Genomic DNA, 19,505 nt, shown 5'->3' with positions numbered 1-19,505 from the left:
AAAAATATAATTTTTCATTAAAAATAAACAGTACTATAAATATTTCGTTAAGACTCCTTCAACTTTTTGTGACAAAACTAGAACACAGCCCAACCCGCGGTATTGCCCACTTTACGTCCTCGATGCCAACCGAGCCCATAGCTTAAAACGCTGTCGTTTAACCCAAAATTTTTCCACCCCTTCCCTCCCCGGTGGTTCCATATCCACCATGACTGTCGTCGTCTCCGCCAATTGAGTCACCATTGCCTTGCCACTGTCAACTGATTTCTCAGAGTTGTTAGCATTTACATTAGAAGCCGGCGATGGGGACTCGAGAGGTCTACGAACAGAAGCTGAGGAGTGGGAATCTGCACCACGATCCCACCATGAATCCCGGCCTCGGAACTCCTCGCTGCCCTCGCTGCCTCTCTCTCCTCGCCCACGATTCCGTACTAACACCCATGACCCTACTTTTTTGATGATTTGATTCCGTGGGTTTACAGTCGGAAACTGATTGAAATTTTGTTTTGTTTTTTGTTCAGGACAAAGGTGAATGGACCATCACTCCTGTTCTTCACGACGCCACCGCTGTTGTAAGTTTCTCTCTTTTCTTTTCAGCTCTACCCATTTGCGCAAAATTTTGTTTTTGTGTAGCAGTTGTGTTTTAGATGTGAATTTTCATGGTTTTGATCTGGGAATTTGGAGTAGAATGCTTTTTCTAAAGATATTTCTTCGTGGTAGATGAATTCTGAGCATGTAAGATTTACATGTATTGAACTCTTAGATCTTAAGTATGATCCTTTGTTAGTTAATGTGTACTTGGTTGTTATTACCTCAGAAATCGTATAATAATCTGCATTACTGTTATTTTGGATAATGATTTAATTTCTCTGCATGCGAGGGGCCAAATTTTTTAAGAATTGGGCATAAATCCCTTGCTAATAGTTGGTTCATCTGGTTGAAGTAGAACCCAACATCAGTTGCGTTGGTAGGGTTATTGATTCATTGGTCTAGGTGTATGTATGGGGATCATGTTTGAGTGTATGTTTACGTCATTTGTAGATTGAACTCTTATATCTTAAGTATGATCCTTTATTAGTTATTATGTAATTGGTAGCTTCGAATTCGGATAATAACATCTGCATCACAAAATGTTGTTGATCATGAAGTATTGGGCATAAATCCCCTGTTAATTGTTGATTCATAGGATAGAAGTAAAACCCGATATCAGTTGTGTTGTTAGGGTCTAGGTGTATTTACAAAGGTCATGTTCGAGTGTATGTTTATGATAATGATATGGATGTGGCTTGTTATGCGAGTGATTAAACCTCTCCGCTATTGTTTGTATGAATAGGCTGGCTCAGGTATTGGAGGAATGCTTAGTGCAATTCATAGCTTCAATACAGGTATACATGTTTCCTTTGTCTTTACAATGAACATGCTTTCATATGCTTTACAATGAACATGCTTTCATATGCAGATTGCTTAGTGTTACTTGGTTGCAGGGATCCCATACCTTCAGAAGCGGTTGAAGGGACCAAAGTGGTTGCCTTTCTTAGTTGGGGTACATCTCTTATGCTTGATGCTTGCTTTCCGATTTTGTTTACCCTGCAATGCACTTCCAGTTATTTCAGCATTATCATGATTCATGAGAAAGTTATATTTATATGCACCTCAATTTGGCTCACTTTTGTATTTTTTTAATCGTAGCTTACTCCACTGCTTCTGTTTTCGGGTGCCAGTGCTACATTTGGAGGTAAATATCCTGCTTTTCTCCACCGGGTTAAAATAAGCCTATTTTAAAACATGATAAGTTCTTTGCATTGCTCTTTGCTGTTACTCTTCTGTTTTCTATTTTTATTAAACAGATCATTTGTTTAGTAGCCGTAGAATGACTAGTTTACTTAAAAATAGATGTGATTCTTGATTTGTCTGGTTGTTGATGCAGGACAACCTAAAACTTAATTTAGTTGCATAAAATTACTAACAAGGCAGATTATTAGACTTATGGAAAATAAAGTAAACAATACTGAATGTGTTAGGTACTCAAGCCCAAGGGAAGAGCCCAACCCAAAAGACTAGTCCAATAGGTGGGAGGACCCCAAGGACTTAAGAACCCCTACATTCCCATAAGTGTAGTCGATGTGGGATCATAACATTACACCACCCTTCAGAAGACCTGAAGCCCACGGCGGTAATCACGTCGCCCAGTCCCTCGTCACCAAGTCCCTTGGAGCCCATACTCCCAAGGCGGTAATCACGAGGCGGGATATCACGTCACCAAGACCCGCAGTGTCGGGCAACCTGGCTCTGATACCAATGTTAGGTACTCAAGCCCAAGGGAAGAGCCCAACCCAAAAGACTAGTCCAATAGGTGGGATGACCCCAAGGACTTAAGAACCCCTACACTCCCATAAGTGTAGTCGATGTGGGATCATAACAGAATGGATGTATTATAATGCAACAACAAAGAAAATTAGAAAACTTAACAATGTAGCACACAATTCTGGAAATTCAGAAAAGATTTACTGGCAAGGTGTCTTTAACCGTAAGATTCTGCTTCATTCCTTAAGGAATGTTCCAGGCCTAGAACTGGGTTCTCGTGCAGTCGTTTGGATCCACAACAATAGATTAAAATGGGTACTTAGGCAAGGCTGATTGGTGGAAGGAAGGTTGTAGTTTGCGGCGGTAGGGAGGAGGGGAAACTGGAACCGCTCCAGCAAGGGTTCTTGGAATCACCAAGAATTCTCAAGAATCACTCAATGTAATATAATATTATTCATTGACTGAATTGCAAAAGTACGTCAAAGCTCTTATATAGAGCTACATAAACCATACAAGACTAGAATGAATGACCCAGTTAAAGATTTATAGGATTCCTAAAAGTCTAATTTTTATTGACTGAGAAGAACAAGGACAGATGATCTAGAAAAACTAAAAGACAGCCCAGCACAACGTAAGTTATAAACCCATCTAGAAGACTCCAGGTATCTTCATTTCCTTGCATGGGTGTTGAACTGATTTGTATCAGCTGTACTAAGTGTATGTAGACTAAGGCCTTGTTGGTAAGAAGGATTGGATTGGAATGGATAACTTTCAAATTTCAACGCAAATTGAAGGTAGAAATGAATGAGTTTTCATTTCGAGGGTATTAGAAGAGGATTGCTCATGAAGAATACTCATCCATTCTATTCTTACCATTTTGGAGAGCATTAGATTAGATAAGTTTCCTTAATGAATAATCCATCTTCTACCCTCTAGTTGGTCATTATTGTTTCATTTCTCCCCTCGACAACGTGCCTTGCAATTAGAGATATATCCATTCCAATCCAATCCCACGTACCAAACAAGCCCTAAGCCATGTTCCGTCTACGTATATAATACATTCTTGCTCAAAACCTGAGATTCAGCTGGAATTTCTTTCCCGGTGTTCCAAGTTTTGGATACATATTTTTCAATTCCCCGTTGATATGGGGTTTTGCAGGTTATTCACTTCCCAAGTTTGCTCAACTCACCGTGGCATCCTATTATGCTACCTCAAGTGCCTCACATTACGGGATTTCACTTCTTACTCGATACATCGAAGAGGCTCACACTTCCCGCTCTCGGAAAGAAGGGGTCAGATGATTTCTTGCAGGTGCACATATCAAAGAATCTGCTACAATTTTGTAATTGATGTTATATACATGTACCTGTAGATGCACAAACCTGTATATGGTTAAGACGTTTTACATCATTGATCACAATTTTGGTAATTTTATTTTAGTAATGTGAAAAATGATTGGAGAAATTGTCAACATATCGCATAATCTCATATGAAGGATTATGCTAACCACCTTTGAAGTAGTTGCTTTGAGCAGTAAGCATCATCATAAACATAAAGCCAGTAGAGTTAGAACCTTATGGAGAGGCCCTTATGTTCTCTCATTCCAAAATAATGTTGTTGATATTTCAAGAATATTTGATAGAACAATGATCATGTTGAAACCACTTAGAAAATCAAGTGGAATATGTTTGCATCACCTCCAATGAATATGCACGAAGCATATTTTTGAAACCATAGTTCGCTGGCCTGAATGGAGCGCACTATGTGGCCGGCCGAAGGCCGCATGATTTGAGCATTTCCTTGTTTTGGCACGACCATTTGGAACACTCTTATCGAGATATGATGCTCTACTGGCATCATCTTACTCATAGGAAAATTGTTCATTCAAACGTACATGCCAAACTTGCTCCTTGGGAAAGTTGATTCTTAGATCATCCCCCATAAAGATATCAAAAACCCTCTTCTCTATAGTAGACTCAAAGGGAATATGTGTGGACTTATTCAGGGGATCATATAAAGGTTTATTGGTTTTGGTTGATGTATCAACACAAATGGTCACATGTCCATCCACATGCCAATACTGCTAGTCTTCTGACACCAATTATTAGGTTACAGACTCGCCACTCTGATTATCTAATAATGTCTTACATCGAATAATTTTCGATTCCCTCATCTCTCTGCCGTCCCTCTCTCCTCTCTCAAATATTATTTACTACAACATAGATAAAAGTCACCAATGTTTTCTCTCACTACATTTTCCTCTATTCTCCAACAATAACTGCATCCTCTTGCATAACCTTTACTAATTTACAGTGAAATATTGACCAAAAAAAAAAAAACAATTTACTAGTGAAATACTATTACCCTAAATCTGGGTTGCCCTCCCTATACTACCCTTTCCACGCTATATATCAAATCTATCTCAATCAACATTTACAACCACGCCACTTGAAAACCAATTGCATTTATAGGTGCTTCCATGTTATAAATATGTATCACCTATAACCTATAAAGAGGAAATTGTAGCAATAGTTCTTCAAATTTAACATAATTGGAGCAATGGTTCCTCAATTAAAACTCTATGACTAATAGTCCCTTAACTCTTCAAAATGTGTAACTATGGTTCTTTTCGTCAACTCCGTCAGAATGAGTCATGTTGGAAGAATCGTTGCTCCAATTGGGCTAAAATTGAGGGACCATTACTCAATTGGGTGAAAGTTGAGGAATCATTTCTCCAATTGGGTTAAAGCTGACAGACCATTTCTACAATTTTCTCATTTAGTTTTCCATATTTTCCCTTTGATTATGACCTCACGTGCATGACACATGATTCATTTTGACAGAAGTTTTAACGGAGTTAACGAAAAGGACCATAGTTACACATTTTGATGAGTTAGGGACCAATAGTCATGGATTTTTAGTTGAGGGACCATTGCTCAAATTGGATTAAAGTTGAGGGGTTATTGCTACAATATTCTCACTTATAAATTATAGGTCATGCTTTCGGGTCCGGTTAGAATAATACTTAATTACCACTCAGTGATATGTGTTTTAAGCAAGATCTAATTGTTGTAAATATTTACTGGTTCTTTATATGCAATATATATCGAACTGTTAATTATTCGAAACAGCACACACCATAAAAAAAAAATGGCATGCTTTCTTGTTTCACATCTATCCCATATACAAGTTGTCCCTCTACACAGTGGCCATATTTATGTGCATAACGAATACTCCCAGCAACAAAATCACATAGGGTTAAAACATTTGGAGAGGGTAGATTGATAGACAATAACTTCCAACTTATAAATATGAAACAATTAGGACCGCCAACTTTTATGGCAATTGGCAAAAAGACAATATATACTCATTGCCTTATTATTTCACCTGGAAACAAATGTAATCGTTCTGCATGTCATGTGCATGCATTGTGCTGCCACCTAAGCAGACTAGCAGTCATCAGATGTACTATCCAGACACTTTGTAGTTCAAGTTGAAAGTATATATCAACTTATACAGTTCATACAGATTTGTTGTAGTTGAAACATACTTAAGATCGAAGGTCGAATACTGTTAGTAGCTATATCGATCGAGAAGCAAGTATGACAATTGATGGATCCGTTAATATTGACTATTTTTATAATCAATCTTGTATCTGATTTAATAATTTTTCTAAAGTTCAATTGTATTTAGATTAGAATTTGAAGTGTATGATAACAACAGGTCCATTTTGATTAAAGACTGAACATGTATGGTAACAAAAGAAAGAGAAAAGAAGACAAATGAGAGACATGTACAGCAGGAATTGCCGACTACTTAATTTCCATTCGGGGAAGAGTGTTCAAGTAGAACTCGTATTCAATTTCAATCTCTCATTGAATGGCAAAGAAGGTGCGATTAGTAAAAGCGTACTCACTAGCTCTCTACGTTTACACCCTTGTTGAGAGATGAGTGACGTGAATACATAACTACAGTGGTGTCTCATGTTAATAATATAAGGACATATAGAGGGAATTGGCATATGATTTTGTATAATGAGCTACCATAATGACGTACGATTATCATACAAGTCGAGTTCAAATCTTCTACATCTATTTTGGTGTTGCCTGTCTATGGCTACTATCATTGATTGACACGTGTCAATAAACTTAACATTTCTTAACTTTGTTGTCATAACTTAACACGTACCAATTATTAATAAGTGCTGAAGATTTGTTCATTTCTATTTTCGACAGTAGTGGTGTGAAGTCAATTGCTGATGGCGGGCATGCATGTGTATGGGTCTTTAACTCGCCGACGTATGAATACCATCAGTTCAACAAAATATGGGGCACAACGAAACATACTTCGGATCTTATGCTTATACCTAATTTTGTGTATCGAGATTACATTTACAATATTTTGTTTTAAAATTTTTATTTACAATAACAAAATGATTCTTTTTGCAAATTTAGTGTATTTAATTATTTGGTATAAAAGATTGGATTTAAATAGACAAGACATTATTTTTGAGGTATGTGGAGGAAGAAATAAGGAAATTATGATCAACTAGAAAGTAAGAGATAGCTAGAATAATTAAGAATAAAACTTATGCATTCCAATCTTCTCCAAAATATAAATAATAGGATTAGAGAAAAAAACTTAGGCATTCCATGTCCTCTATGACGTCTATTTGTGATATTTTATAATCATTTATAATATAGACGAGGACATAATAGTGAACAGTGGCAAAGTCAGAACAGCGCACGTAGGTCATGAAGAGTGAGGAATCTGACCCTCTGAACCTGCACGGCAAGTTCGACGAAACGCTTGAATGAAGACATGCTGGTGCTGCAATGCCGTTGTGGGAATAACCCTAATATTACTGCAACGTCAACGTCAAACACATTGGCAACTAAGCTCTCCATGAAACGTCTACTATTTCAAAAGATTTGGTTATTTAAATTTGTTTAGGACCTTTAATTCTTTTAAATTTCGCTTATTTCCCGATAATTTCTGTCTTAGCTAAGAACCAACATTTTATGTAAGAATGTAATTCGTTAAATATTTTGATCTGGTTAGTTATAATAATCGATTTGGTAATAATTGGTTGGTAGTCGAAGAATATCAAAACTCTCGGTGTATACCAAGACTGAACCATTTTGTTGTGATGATTTTTTCGGAATCTTTCGATTTTTAGATGAGTGTTGTTAGAGAAAATACATTTTGTAAATTATATTGAAACCGTCTTTTTAATAGAAATAAGATCTATACAAATAGTTTTCATCTTTATTAAAGATATAATTTGGATGTGATATCTTTAACATTTTTTTTCGGATTGTAAAAGTCGGTTACCAAACCTATAAAATTCACAATTATTAGTTCGGATTTTAAGAAAGAAAGTGGCAGCCCTTGTTTGACCGGTTCAATGCCTAGCCCTAATTTGGACAACCATATTTATGGGATGATGGATGACCATATATATCATAGAGTTGAAAATTGAAATGAAGTTGCAGAGTTCAATGATATTTTTCACCTTATGATTTAAAGGAGTACTTGAAATAATAATAATAATAATAATGAAAATAATTTGAAAATTTTAAATTTTAACGATAAAAATAAAATAAAAGATAAAATGAATATTATCGTGATTGATATTTTAATGTACAAATATAATTTTTTATTAAAATAATCAATACCTAAAGCTTTTGTTTAAGTTCCAAAAAAAAAAAAAAAACATGAAACATCAATATGACCATTAATTATGCAACTGAATGGACAAACGCAAAAGTACAATTTGACAGTTGAAAAGTTTTACTCCACAATTAAGGAACCATAACTATCACAATTAAACACCCCAACTGCCCTTCCTCACGTGGCAGTCGTTGGTCATCCACACGATTATACGTGATTCCTTAGCTACTAAGCTGGTTTTCAATTCCAATTACATGGACGACGAGAATCCTCTCCATATCATTTTTGTGAGGAGTTTAGGGATCATTACATTTTAGTCCTTCATCATATATTATATAATTAATTTTTTATAGGTATTGTTTGTGTTTCATTTTAAATAAAAAATTTAAATGATTTATGATCGTAAAATAACTGATGAACGGATAAAATGAACTAATCATTAGGATCCTCACAAAGAGATTTTGAATAGAATCCTATTCCCAATTACATGACCAAAAATCTCCAGCTATTGCATGTAAGAGGTTTTTGGTATGGTAGTCGTGTTATTACTTTGTTTACATATATTTATTCGAAAAGAATCCTCTTCGAATTCTTTTTGTAAGGATTCCGAGGATCCTCCAATTACGTTCATTTATCGTACATCGTGTGCATGAAAGCTGACAGTGGGATTTACGATAAATGGATAGTATTTGAGATTCTCTAGAATTATCAAAAACAGAATCTAGAGAGGATCCTCATTCTATTTATTCATACTATATTCTAAATATAATATATTAAATTAGTATTTATTAATGCATATTATAATAAATAAATTAATATCGTCATTTGATCGTGCGACTGTCGTACTAAAAACTTATCAAACTAATGCTAATGTTCGTGTACACAGCTCATCAAACTTCTATAAATAATCTGACATGCTCTCTTATTTATTGATACAATATATATATATATATATATATATATATATATATATATATATATATATATATACAACCTAGGATTAAATACATTGAAAGCAAAGTCTCAAGTTCCTAAAATGGTTTGCTTTTGTTTCCTGGTAGACCAGAGGAGGAAGGTGTGGCGGAGCAAGCCGGTGGCTGGGACATGTTCAAGATGTGGGTGTGGAGCAAGCGTCGCTGATATAAAGACTTCGACTAGGTTTTGCTATATTCCAGTTTACTGGAAATCTTGGAAAGCAATCATGTGTACTTTTTGTGGAGCCATTCTCAAATATTATAGATAAAATTTCTGCAGATATATGTGTGTGTATATAGTTAGCTCCACAGGTTGGTTCTTGCTTCTTTATTATCTTTGTTTTTCTGGCCTTTCTGGATTAGTTTGAGCTTTCGACTGTTTTTTTGTATTTAAATTTTGCAGAATATTTTGGTGTGATGAGTAAAGGTGTATGGAACTGTAACTATAGGCGGCTTTCTGTTGGTTAGTCATGGAGTGGAATATGGAGACGAGGATTTTACTCTAAGTTTATAAATTTTACTCTGTTGAGAAAGTATTGAAAAGAAGTGGATAATTAATTATAATTAACTCCAATTACTATGAACTGGTTGTTAAGTTTTAGTTTGTATTTTAACAACTATTATTTTAATATTTTCCTTCTTCCTCTCCCTCGCCTGCTACTCACCTTCTCCATCCAGTTCTCCTTTTATAATTAGAAAGAAACAAAAGAAAACAGATGAAAATATTACCAATCTGATCTCTTTTCTTTCAGTATTTTTATCTGTATAAAAGATTTTTAGCTTCAAAATTAACTTAAATATTACAAAATACAAAGAATATGTTAAGAAGTTAGAATATGTTTAGACCGATCTTAGAGTTGTCTCATTAATCGTCCACATCTCCAGGATTAATGTGCTGCGCGCTTTCTCATGGAGTTTTAGGTTTGTATGAATATTGTATCCATAATCAACCATAAGAAAGGGTGACCCAAGCCAACAAGGCTCCGCTTTGCGACGGTTGAAAGAACGTCTATTGTACACAGCTTTATTCTTGTTTTGTAAAAAAATTGTTTCCACAATTTGATATTGTGACCTTTTGATCACAAAAGAGTAACTTTCTGTTGAGCTAAGGCTCACCCTCCATAATCAACCATGTATAATGTATTATTTGCTATGCTACTCCTTCAGCAATGAATGATCAACAACGACTGCCAACATTGTAGTTAGCTAGCTAGCACTAGTATAGATTGCCATCCATCCCATGATTTATTTATTTTTAATGTTTACTAGTATTATGGGGAAATGAAAGAGTTCGAATGCATTACAATACTCTAGGGATGGAGGAGCTTTGAACTCATAATGCACGAAAAGAAAGCCAAGACCTTACCCACCAAGATATTAGAGAAAATATACTTCCAAGAGAAAGTTAATTTATCTCATAAGTATGTTAAGAAAATTCACCTTGTAATTAAATAATCATAGCTACTGTTCAAGGTATTGTTTTGGAAGTACTTTCAGAGCTACAAACCTCTTTTTAGATCACCAAAAGAATCTCTGATTTGGCAAAAATTTTGGACAATAAAAGTAATAGCTAAATTGTGGGTGAGAGTTTGCATTCTGCAGCTTATGAGAGTCCGCATTTACGTGACCGGTTTTAAGTATAGTGACACCCGATCAGCAGCCTGCAGGGCGGGTTGGCATCCATGACCTCCACCAATCAACCCAACCCTATCACAGGATCACTAAACTCCACTTTTATCTATGAACATGTACCTAACGCACTTCTAAGTGTTTTTTAAGCATTTGATGATCTTTTAATAAAGATTTCGACATGCTTCTAAACACTCAGAAAATCGTATTATGAGTCCTTCCTACATAACTGCTCTAAAATTGGTCCTTGGTACTCCTAAATACAGGTCCTTACTATATTTATTAGGGCTTGTTCAATGACCAATTCATTTTCAGATTTTAGTTCTCATTTTTCTGTTTGGAAGGAGTAGATGTAAGGGAGGGAAAATTAGAAATAAGGAATATAAAAGAGTATGAGGAATGATGGTCGAATAGAATATAGATATAGAAGAAATGAATAAAGAATAGTGCACAAATAAAATTAAAAAAAAAAAAATCTATTTTGAGTGATTTTCACTTTCAAGATTCTGTTCTCACTCATTCTTTGTTTATTCCCCTCCTCTTTCGCACTTATCTTATCATCCCTCATTTCATTTCACCCAATAAAGTCTTATCTCAACCACAAAATATAAAAACTAAAGATTTAAAAACGAAATCGGGCCCTTAATTTCTAATTTCTCTTTCTTATCTCTTTACAAATTGGCCGGGACTTGAGTTTGTAAGGTTTTTTTTGCCTTTCCTAAAGAACCCTCCAAATATGAAACTGCGACTCCACCGCGCTGTAGATGGTCATGCTTTGATATCACCTAATAATTCAGGTTTAAGAATTCAGCAAGGAGCTGTAGGCATCTATGTTATCCTGCTCATCCTGCATTAACTCATAAAATCTTGAAATTTTCTGAATGTTGACTCGATCACACCAGTATATGGCATCGTTCCATGAAAATCGGTTGCATTTTCTACGTAGAATCTAGATGGCCGTTGATAATTAAATGTCGATGGGCGTGTTTACAAACTGTATATTTTTAGGAAATCAGGATATTGTCAACAACACAACATGGCAAACGCCTCGTGCTGTCTTGACAAAACAATCTGCTGCTGCTAAATTATTAGACACCCAATTATATAGGGTTTGGCATGTCTCTGAGGCATATGATGTTGCCACTTAATTATCACCCCAATAATTTCGAAAATTTATATGAAAGACTACTTCTGGATTTGGATTGTTTTATTTTTTGTTACTTATATACTTATTATAAACCTAGCTTAATACTACTTTATTAGTCGTATTTGTGTTTTTTAAGGTAATTAACCTTTATTGAATTAAAACTAAAATATGATGTCTATTATTTGAAAACCCTAGCCTACAGAGAGAACCAAGAGCAAAGGTCATCATAGCGGCAGGAGGAGGGAGAAGCATGCACCTTTGCTCTTCCTCCTCTCCTCCCGTCCACTTCCTTTTTTTCATTTTCTAATCTATTTGGTGTGAATAATAGTCATTTATATGGTGATTTAGTCCTTGTCTAAATTAACCATGCTTAGATCTAAGTTTCCATCACTTCTTTTGTGTTCCTTTTCTATCCAATAATTCTCCCAAAAATTTCCTCTAAATTTTATCCTTTCCTCTCAATTGAACGTCTCCCCACTTATAAAGTTGGATCACTAGAGGTCGAGCCTTCTCAAGATCCACCCCTTGTTCTACAATTGATTCTTAACTAGATGTGTGTGGTTTGATGATGACATTCATTTAAATGGTGGAGGTGATACTCATGATTTATGGTGTTCGTTGAGGGTTTAATTAGGTTGTTTAGAATTAGGATAGTATGGGCTTGGCAAGAGATTGGACTGTTGAGATGCTGGTTTTTTAGATGTTTGTGTGCCTCTTATCCGTATTAGATTTGCCCTTTTGGACTTGTGTCTTTTGTTTACGTCTTATGGTAAAGTTGGCATTGTCTATTATGATACAACTAGTAGCTTCATGGGTGATTTGTGCACAAATTTCCTCTTCAGAGTTGGCACTGCTTGTGTTCAAAGAGTTCCTAGTTATATTGGCGGTTTGTGCGAAAACTCTCCCATGTGGCGGGTTATGAAGTGATTAAATTTCTAGTTTGTCAAGATGTTTTTTAGGGTTTGGGTTGCTGGTTGCATTCCTTTGTTGCTTCTTGTGCTTGTCACGGCCACACATCTGCCAATATAATGGGTATTAGATTGGGCAAGTTGACCTTGTGTGTGTGTTTGTTTTTTTTTTATAGGTTTTTTAGTCATTTTGATTTCTCTTAAAAATATAAATAGTTCTCAAGTTAGATTTTTTTTCACCTCATTTATGATAGAAAAAAAAAATCCAACTTTATTAGAACAAAAAGTGAAATCAAATTAATCAATTTAATCAATTTATATACATTGTGCAATTTTTACAATTTATGTAACAAATAAAATGAGACTATAGAAATGACATTAAAGTTGTCGGACCAAACACGTTCACAGAGTGTCATTATATAGAAGAGTTTGGCTCCTCAAAGTTAAGGAGGAGCTCCTTCTCAAAATATTTATCGCCTTATTCATAAAATTTCGTGATTATGATCCATTTATATTATAAATAACTTTAACAAGATCATCTTTGAAAAAAATAACTAAAATTAAGATCGTTTAGTAAATCAATTTTAGCAAATAAATAGATGGTTCATAATGTTTTCACCAAATATGTCCATCTGTTTTTATACATTTTGATCACTAAACGATCTTATTTTAATTAATTTTTTGATCTTATTTTAATTAATTTTTTGTAAAAATGATATGTACAGAGTGAGTTATTACAATATGAATGTTTCCGATCATAACTAAGAAATTCTATAAATATACCACGAAGTATTTTAAAAAGGAGTTCCTCCTTAATCTTTGAAGAACCATGTCTTTCTGATCAATATAATGGTGCTACAATGCAAAGAATGGTACTGCAAATGCACAATTACCCGCTATATAATAGGTAATAGGATGGCTTCCTTTCAAATGCACACTACTAAAAACTGATTGATACTACTTTACATTTTACATACTAACTTCTTGTATCGTTTGTCCAACTTAATTTCACTTTTCAATTTCAGCTGGGGCTGGAGACTGGAGGGTACAAGGGTGGTCTTAGCTTAAAGTAATGTGTTCAGGTCGAGTGAGGAATGGAAACCCTAACCAAACTTGAAGAGAGATAAGCTTGTATATTAGCCCACTTGCCACTTGGCAGCACTTGTTCTGCGTCGGGAGAGAATTATAAGGAAGGAGCCCACGCAATAGAAACCCTAATTGGAAATGTGTTTTTTTCGTTTGTTTTGACGATAGTTCATGTAGGTTAAATTATTAAATATTAAAGAAAGGGTTTGATGGGAATCGAATCCTTACCAGAGTGATATAGTACTTAAAATGTTTTTTTTTGTGCCCGTAAATACAAATGATATATCACGTACCACGTGTTATTATATGGTAGAATTTTTTATTTATGTTGTTAATTTTTTAACACTAGAATCTCATCATTGTATAAAGATACATAATGTATCATCCGTGTTCCAGGCACATTGAAAAATCTGTGATAGATGTGGATGCATGAGAAAGATGAATGGTGACGTCAGCCACGTGGCTTTTGCATGACGGTGGAGACTGGAGATCGGAGAGGAGAGTCATGCAGCCCACAAACCTTGTGTCGTTTTGTTGCTGCTGCATCTGCATGCCTGATGCACCCTCAAACAAAAGTGGGCTTGTAGGCCCTGTTTTCCAGGCGCCTCAACAGCTAGTTTGATCCGACGGTCGTGAGGCTGCTGGTTGATCCAACGACATAGATTTAATTTTTTTTATTATATTTATATATTATTGAATTTAGCTGCTGAGATCAAATATAATCAAATCTAATAGTAAAAAAAAAATCTAACGGTCCAAATTTAAATCTAACGGCTAAAATAATTTAAAAAAAATATTTAAGTCAAATTCACCCAAAAACTCTATAAATACCTATGTATTTGTTCAAACATTCACACAAAACTCACTTTTCTCCTACAATTCTTCCAAATTTTCTTCCTACCATTTTTTCCCATTTCCAAAATTTTCAAGATGGCAAGAGAGCATATTAAAGGTTGTGATTGGACCTGTGAGGATGATGTTGCTTTATGCTTGGCATGAGTTTCTGTTAACGAAGATTGTGCAGTTGACACAAATCAAAATAAAAAAAAATTGTGGGATAAAATCATTGAAAAGTTCCATGAAAACTGCAACAACGGCGGTAGGGAAGGTGATGGTGTTTACGATCAGTGAAAGACTATCAACAAAGCATGCACTTTATGGAAGGGATGCTTGGAGAGAGCCATGGTTGGCATGGCTAGTGGAAGGAGCGCCGCAGAGAGTTTTTTTGTTGATATTTTATTTGTCATGTACATAATATTATTTTGCAACTAATTGTTTTTATATATTTTTTGCATAGGGTGACAAAGCAATGGAAATTTACAAGACAAGAGTAACACCAAAAAATCAACCTTTTAAGTTGCATCATGCTTGGGACATCCTCAAGGATTGTCCGAGGTGGGCAACCTATGTGGACCAACAATGGGGAAGATTATTTCAACGTGAAGCCGCATCGACAAATGATGGAGATGAGGTGTCAATGAAGGTGTCGATGAAATGACCCTAACTCCTTCTTTTCCAAGGCCCCCGGGAAGAGATAAGCAAAAGGAAGCAAAGAGAAAAGGGAAGTCCCAAGATCTGATGAGTGCACACATTGCTACCGGATTTGCAAGATTGAGCGAAACCCATAGTGCTCGCCAAGAAGCCCGAATGCGTTTGCAAATGAAGGAAGAAGGGGATAGGGAGCAAGATAGGTTCGAAATTAATTTCATGAGGGATGACCTCAATAAATACACTCCAGAGAGGAAGAAGTTCTTACGTAGAAAACAAAAGGAAATTTTGCGAAAGTATGCCACAAGGAGTATATTTGAAGATGATGAATCATCTCAACCCTATATCCCAAGTCCACCACGAAGTCCACCACCAAGTCAAGATGGTGGATATCATTATTAAGTTTATGTAGTGTATGAATTATCGATTGTATTAAGTTTATGTGTTTTATGAATTGTAGTTTGTATTAAGTTTATGTAGTTTATTAATTGTCGTGTGTATTAAATTTATGGCTTATTAATTATTGTTAATTATTGTTTCTATTAATCTAGATGCCTTCAATAATTATTGTACTTAGTATTGCACACTTTGATGTACAATAGGTGTCTTCAATATATAATTCAAACGACATTCAATAATTTTGACAACGTATTAGACAAAAGATTTTGCAGAAGAAGACACTTCAATTTATTATTAGACAATACCAACATAGTACACTTAAAATTATTACATAAAATAATAACATAGCACACTTAAATTTAACACAAGAACACATTAATACACCAACATCATCAATTTAGTGATTTTTCAATATTTATCGAAATTTAAATATTTTTAGATTAAAATGTTCATAAAATTAATTTACGATAGTCTACATAATTTTTTTTAAAGTTAATTTAAGAAAAAAAATTAGCCTAAGTTAATTCTTTAATAATCTATGGCTAAAATTTTAGGCTAGAAGAGTTGGAACAGAAAAACTGTTTATGGGCTAAAAGATAAATTTTCTGGGCTAAAAATTTTGGCTTTTAGCCCAAGGGTTAAAGATGGTCTCAGACATGGAAGAAAATGCCGATAATATCGGCGAAATATCGCCGATATTATCGGTTTTTCGCGCAATGGATATTTAAATAGGTATCTTAATGGTTTTCATCAAAATATCGCGATATTTTTTTAACGGTGCAATCGGAGAAGAACGCCAGAGATGGTGTGCCTGTTCCCGAGCCGATTTTGTCCCAAAAACCTTGCAAAAACACGATTTTGAACTTAAATTTCACATATAAGGTTCAAATTTCACGCATGCAAGAGGTAATCAACATATGTGATGTCGGTCAAAGTGATGAATTTCAATGGAATCTCACCTGAAAACTTGTTATCTTCGAGTCGAAGACGAACCAGAGAGTCACGAACAGTTTGACAGAGAAGTGGAGAGATCGCCGGAGAAGTCGTGATCGAAATCTGTCAACAACCTCCTTGCTCAGCGGCGCACCGCCACAGACGAGAAGTCGAAGCGAGCTGAGATCGTACTTCTGAGCCAACTCCGACTTCGCCAGAGCCACGATCAACGGCGGCGACACTGGCATTTACGATATTTTGTGCCTCTCCACGGCCCTCAGCATAGCTTCGAATTCGAACCTCTCCATGAAAACCAAGGAAGAAAATGCTGATAATGGAGAAGGGGGATTTGAGATTGTCAGACTGAGGAGCAGAAGGATCGAGATAGTGGGAGAAGGATCGAGAGACCTTGGGTCTCTGTGCGTGTGTGTGGGAGAAAGATCGAGAGAGTGGGAGATCTGTGTGTGTGTGGGAGAATGGAGAAGGGGGAGAAGAGAGCTCAGAGAAGAAGAGAGAAGGATCGAGAATTCGAGATTCGAGAAAGAGAGACGTATGCGTGTGAGATCTGTGTACGTGTGTTGTGTGCGTGTGTGATGGCATGTCTGTGTGTGTGTGTGGTTGGTCATCTCATCTGACTCACTTGACTGATTTTACAATCATTTTTTACAATTTCAGACAATGGACAACAAATAATAGAGCTTTAATAATGAAACCGTGTGCTACTGTGAGTCCGTGATATTCTTTCACATGCAAAACCATGTGCCACTGTCTGTTATATACTTATATTCTTTCACCTTATCAGAGGTGGAGTATCAGAGGCATTCAGAGCATTTTCGTTTCTTCTTCTTCCCTTACCATTTTCAAAGCCATTCCAGATCCATTCCAAAGCTTGAACACAAAGGGTTCCATATTTAAGGTAAGTTTACAAACTTATATTTATAGTATTGTAATTTATACAACAACAAATAAATTTGTATGGACTCGTATGTTAATTTTTTTAAGTAATTAATACTTGCATGTTAATTTTTGTAAGTAATTAAGTAATGTTAGCAATTACATGTTAATTTTTTTAAGTAATTAAGTAATGTTGTATAATTATTCCCTAGGATAATTTTAATATGTTTAATGTTATTTATTATTTTATTTCCCTTACCATTTTCAAAGCCATTCCAGATCCATTCCAAAGCTTGAACACAAAGGGTTCCATATTTAAGGTAAGTTTACAAACTTATATTTATATTATTGTAATTTATACAACAACAAATAAATTTGTATGGACTCGTATGTTAATTTTTTTAAGTAATTAATACTTGCATGTTAATTTTTGTAAGTAATTAAGTAATGTTAGCAATTACATGTTAATTTTTTTAAGTAATTAAGTAATGTTGTATAATTATTCCCTAGGATAATTTTAATATGTTTAATGTTATTTATTATTTTATTTCCCTTACCATTTTCAAAGCCATTCCAAATCCATTCCAAAGCTTGAACACAAAGGGTTCCATATTTAAGGTAAGTTTACAAACTTATATTTATATTATTGTAATTTATACAACAACAAATAAATTTGTGTGGACTCGTATGTTAATTTTTTTAAGTAATTAATACTTGCATGGTAATTTTTGTAAGTAATTAAGTAATGTTAACAATTACATGTTAATTTTTTTAAGTAATTAAGTAATGTTGTATAATTATTCCCTAGGATAATTTTAATATGTTTAATGTTATTTATTATTGTATTAATATTAGGTTTTATTATCAAATTGGATTATTATTCATTAATATTAGGTTTTTTTTATTATCAAATTGGATTATTATTCATTAAATTAGATTATTATCAAATTGGATTATTATTCATTAAATTGGATTATTCATTAAATTGGCTTATTATCAAATTGGACTATTCATTAAATTGGATTATTATTAAATTGGATTATTATCAAATTGGATTATTATTCATCACTATGTTTTATATTAGGATTATTTTTTTATCAAATTGGATTATTATTCATTAATATTAGGTTTTTTTTATTATCAAATTGGATTATTCATTAAATTGGATTATTATTAAACTGGATTATTATTAAATTGGATTATTATCAAATTGGATTATTATTCATCACTATGTTTTATATTAGGATTATTTTTTTTTATCAAATTGGATTATTATTCATTAATATTAGGTTTTTTTATTATCAAATTGGATTATTCATTAAATTGGATTATTATTAAATTGGATTATTATCAAATTGGGTTATTATTCATCACTATGTTTTATATTAGAATTATTTTTTTATCAAATTGGATTATTATTCATTAATATTAGGTTTTATTATTCCATATTATTTTTTTAATTAGTTAAATTTTTACAATCATTTTCTTTACTTCGTATGTAATTCTTCTGTAGAATAACTTTATTATTTAGGTTCTCTTATATAACCATCATCACTACTATAATTTTTGGCCAAAAAATATTTGTCTAATTTTCATGAAAAATAAATGTAGGGACGTTTAAGATTTCCAGTGGAGCTACTAAACGTGATCCAGCTTGGGAACATGGAGACCCAATAGACGGAAACAAACATGGCACAATTTGCAAATATTGTGGTCGGGTAATGAAGAGTGGCAGAGTGACACGACTTAAGTACCATCTTAGTGGATTAGATACAGCAAAAAATGTCCAACGATGCGATAATGTCCCCCCAGAAGTGAAGGCATTCATCAGCACATTATTAAAAAATAAAAAACAGCAGAAGGAAAAGATAACACATGGAATGGAAAATATTCGAGCTGGGCTACGGGGAGAAGTCTATGGCCAAGCGGTTGACAGTAATGATGATGACGATGAGGACGAATGTGATGATGACATGGGACCTGAAGAACGACGCAGTTTGAAACAAGCATTACGTGCCTCCAAACAGTCAGCATGGGAAAGAGAACACCTTCATAAAATTCCTAATAGA

At 34.4% G+C, this 19,505-nt stretch overlaps 2 protein-coding genes across 4 annotated transcripts; both read left to right on the top strand.

Moving 5' to 3' along the window:
- Positions 1-68: 68 nt before the first annotated feature.
- LOC114824029 (uncharacterized) lies at positions 69-3,769 on the top strand. Of its 3 annotated transcripts, none has more exons than XM_029100217.2 (6): positions 69-428; positions 522-572; positions 1,334-1,385; positions 1,485-1,543; positions 1,690-1,735; positions 3,464-3,769. In XM_029100217.2, the coding sequence occupies exons 1-6, from the start codon at positions 303-305 to the stop codon at positions 3,604-3,606; spliced, it is 477 nt and encodes a 158-aa protein (XP_028956050.1). In that variant the 5' UTR covers positions 69-302; the 3' UTR covers positions 3,607-3,769. The 3 variants fall into 3 exon arrangements, with proteins under 3 accessions (XP_028956050.1, XP_028956049.1, XP_028956048.1); XM_029100216.2 differs by having other exon boundaries at positions 150-428; positions 1,469-1,543; XM_029100215.2 differs by having other exon boundaries at positions 150-428; positions 1,460-1,543.
- Positions 3,770-8,921: 5,152 nt separating this feature from the next.
- On the top strand, positions 8,922-9,536 carry LOC114824028 (uncharacterized). Its single transcript, XM_029100214.2, has 2 exons — positions 8,922-9,264; positions 9,356-9,536. The coding sequence occupies exon 1, from the start codon at positions 9,015-9,017 to the stop codon at positions 9,219-9,221; it is 207 nt and encodes a 68-aa protein (XP_028956047.1). The 5' UTR covers positions 8,922-9,014; the 3' UTR covers positions 9,222-9,264; positions 9,356-9,536.
- Positions 9,537-19,505: the final 9,969 nt, after the last annotated feature.

Source organism: Malus domestica, chromosome 03 (genome assembly GCF_042453785.1).
Source record: "Malus domestica chromosome 03, GDT2T_hap1".
NCBI lineage: Eukaryota > Viridiplantae > Streptophyta > Magnoliopsida > Rosales > Rosaceae > Malus > Malus domestica.
This window is presented reverse-complemented; position numbering and strand designations above follow the sequence as displayed.

Excerpts from the sequence above, each read along its gene's own strand:
- LOC114824029 (XM_029100215.2), top strand. The coding sequence starts at position 303 with ATGGGGACTCGAGAGGTCTACGAACAGAAGCTGAGGAGTGGGAATCTG. Across the intron at positions 1,386-1,459 it reads AATTCATAGCTTCAATACAG|ATTGCTTAGTGTTACTTGGT; the intron begins GTATACATGTTT and ends TTTCATATGCAG. Across the intron at positions 1,544-1,689 it reads GGTTGCCTTTCTTAGTTGGG|CTTACTCCACTGCTTCTGTT; the intron begins GTACATCTCTTA and ends TTTTAATCGTAG.
- LOC114824028 (XM_029100214.2), top strand. The coding sequence starts at position 9,015 with ATGGTTTGCTTTTGTTTCCTGGTAGACCAGAGGAGGAAGGTGTGGCGG.